The 2,901-nt window shown below is 51.0% G+C and overlaps 1 protein-coding gene across 1 annotated transcript in view; it reads right to left on the bottom strand.

Annotated features, from left to right (window-relative positions):
• Window positions 1-2,496: 2,496 nt before the first annotated feature.
• Window positions 2,497-2,901, bottom strand: part of T265_10065 (hypothetical protein) — a gene marked incomplete at both ends in the record, with an annotated part of 7,014 nt that continues 6,609 nt past the window's right edge. Inside the window, one exon of the mRNA XM_009176328.1 lies at window positions 2,497-2,633. Coding sequence (XP_009174592.1) covers window positions 2,497-2,633 — 137 coding nt within the window. The remainder of the gene's footprint in view (window positions 2,634-2,901) is intronic.

The following is a 2,901-nucleotide window of genomic DNA, read 5'->3' as shown; positions in this document are numbered from 1 at the left end:
ATCTATTCACAGAATACACACGAGTCATTTGTTGAATCTTCTCACTCTAACATAACATTTAGGTGATAACCCCTGTTATTTTGCGTTCAGTTCCTATTTTGCGCCCAGTCTTAATCATGACATTCATGAATACAGACTGCTCTCTGCAGTCATCGATGGACCACAACAGATGTGGGCAAAATGGCTGTCCGTCGAACGTAAGACGCGGTATGCAATGCCACAACAATGAGGCCTGGTGGCACTTTAAATGCACGGGTTTACAGGACAACCAGGTAAGCCAATTAGCTAACTCTCCTCACCCGTTTGTCTAAACCAACTGCCTCTAAATTAAGGGTGCAATGCATACCGCAGCTAAGAAGAGAGCCACCAAAGACGAAACCCAATCCCCATTGCTGAATCAGAAAGACCGGTGTGTGTTCTGCTTTGATCGGGATACTCAACGCGAAACTGGAGCTTTTTTCTGAAGCGCTGGAGGATGCAAACGTAAAGAACGCAGCGACCAGGACGAAAGTTGATAAAGAACTTTTTTCACTGAACGAGTACCTCGCGCTATCCATCCCGGGTCCGCTGGCTGCGAGGAAAGTCATCCAGCTCTCTGACGCGGCAGTAAAGACCGCCACAGCGCCTTTAGTAGACAAGCAATTAGGGGAGAGCAGAATGATAATCTGGGGGTGATTCTCCGAAAAAATCACGCCAACGAAGCTGGCACAGTCGGTCCTTAGTAGTGTCCTCCCTAAGCCTGATCACCAATCGCTTCGCGCAGAATGGTTACCAGAAGGGAAGCAAGCGAACACTAGGTTGTGCACAACCACCAACCCACCGCTACGCGCTACTACGCTCCACAATAACGCACTGATTTCACCTCTATTGGTGATGGAACGTTTGCAATCAAATTGCCCAGCTCGGCGAACAAGCCAACGACCACCATCCACGCTACCTGAGCTACCGACATTTTCCTCTATAGAAAACTTGGGCCTCTAGTCACCCTTTCCTCCCCATTTGCCGTACGGAAGATCTTGGAGCGGGCTGGCAGCATTCAAAAGGCCTACCCAATGATCAGGAGTCTATCTGAGGATCGCCCTCTAGACGCGCGAAAGCTGAGTCACAACAGATCAAGGGTAGAGGCGCAAAACAGGATTCCACTTGGCGCCAGTTCAGCCGATCTCAAACTCATGGTCAAGCCGATTGTGGCCATAGCCCTTTGTGCTCCCGAAAGCATGCCGAAGCAACCGGCCGCGTCTCCGGACAGCAGTTTTTATTCGACCACCACAGACCCTTCGCCCACCAAAGGCAGTGATGCTCTGGAGGAGGCAAGCCTCACGTGGAAGCAGCGCCCAAAGTACGTAGAGCTATCAGCGCTTCTTTTCTAACAGACGGGCAAGGGTGCAGCAGTAAACTCCTCACCAAAGCCACAGCCTCTGAACCGGACTGAGTCAGATGTGCGGGGACAAGCAGCGAAGCCCACCGACAAATCAACCACATGCGTTGACCTCGACATCGGAGAATGCTGCGACAACCGTACACCACTGAGAATGTAAAACTGCCAATCCCCAGCTCCACTCTTTGCTTGTGAACACAGTCGTCGCCCAGGACCCCGACAGCCAAAGCCACAAACCTGACCACGGCGAACCGGAAAATCCCTCGTACATCCAGTTGGCCACGCTGGTCGCTGGCGGATCGGGTGTCCACACAAACACGAAAGAAGAGTGACTACAGCCAAACAAGCCATATGAAATTCGCTAAATCAGAAAACTGCTGGCTGGCTTCAAGGTAGAGTCCTCTGCGAAAACGAGTCTCATGGGAGCGCCACCAAAATAATTACTTCTTGGTGCCGCCACCCAGCGCTCAAGGCCTCACACAGACACCTTTCCGATCAAACCGCGCCAAAACGCCCAAGAAACCAAACAGACGAAAGTTTGCCCCAAATCTTTCATCAGCAGCAAATCTGGTCGTCCAAAAGGTGCTATTGAAAGAGCTACAAGTAGGAATGGTCGAAATTTCCGCCCCCGGGGAAAAAACTTCGTCCCCAAAAGGTAGAAGGCCCGAGCGAATCGGGCTCCCACGGGGCGAAAAAACTGCAAATGAAAACAATCCCCAAAAACCACCAAGACAGGAATCAGACGAGTATGCCCCAGAGGCCCCTCTGGAGCCAACTATTAAATCTGCTGACTGCCCTGGTCACCAACTCTAGGCTCCTCACTCTTGGATGCAGCAGAGACAATGTTGAAATTCTTGTCCACAAACTGCCTCAGCCTTTTCAACAATTTTTGCGATATTAAACAGTCAGCTTGCCTCGAACAGCTGTCCATAATCGCACTCACAGAGACCTGGCTCACACCAGATGCCTCTGACGCGGAGATCTTGATAGACAGCCACTCTATTTTTCGAGCACACTGAAAACGAGGGAGGGCTGGTGGGTTTGGTTTGTACTTACATGCGGCCCTGCCCATCCCGATTGTCCTCTCCGGCACCACTCCTGCACCTTTTTGCGATGCACTATGGATCCAAATCCCGCTGCGCGGATCCGATTCCTTCCTTCTCGGTGTGGTCTACCGTAGCCCCTCGATTCCCTCTGAAGATGACCAATTCCTCATACCAACACTTGAGCAACTCTCCTCCAGCTACCACTTCACCTATACCCTACTGGTAGATGACTTCAACGCCCCAAAGTCCTCCTGGATGGAGCTCCACACTTATATAGGACCATTGTCCAGAAGGTTCACGAGGCTGACGCGATGTTCGTCCCAAAAAAACCAGCACGCAATCTGATGAGCCGCAGGCTATCTAAAAGGATTCGGCGTCTTCTGGAAAAGAGGTCTCAACTTTTTTCAAAAAGTTGACTGCAGGAGACAGAAGATGACCTGGCATTTCGTAAAATGCGGAGCCGCTGTAAATCAGAAA

This window comes from Opisthorchis viverrini (genome assembly GCF_000715545.1).
Source record: "Opisthorchis viverrini unplaced genomic scaffold opera_v5_325, whole genome shotgun sequence".
Taxonomy (NCBI): domain Eukaryota; kingdom Metazoa; phylum Platyhelminthes; class Trematoda; order Opisthorchiida; family Opisthorchiidae; genus Opisthorchis; species Opisthorchis viverrini.
Note: the sequence above shows the minus strand (reverse complement) of the source record. Positions and strands in the feature narration are given on the sequence as shown.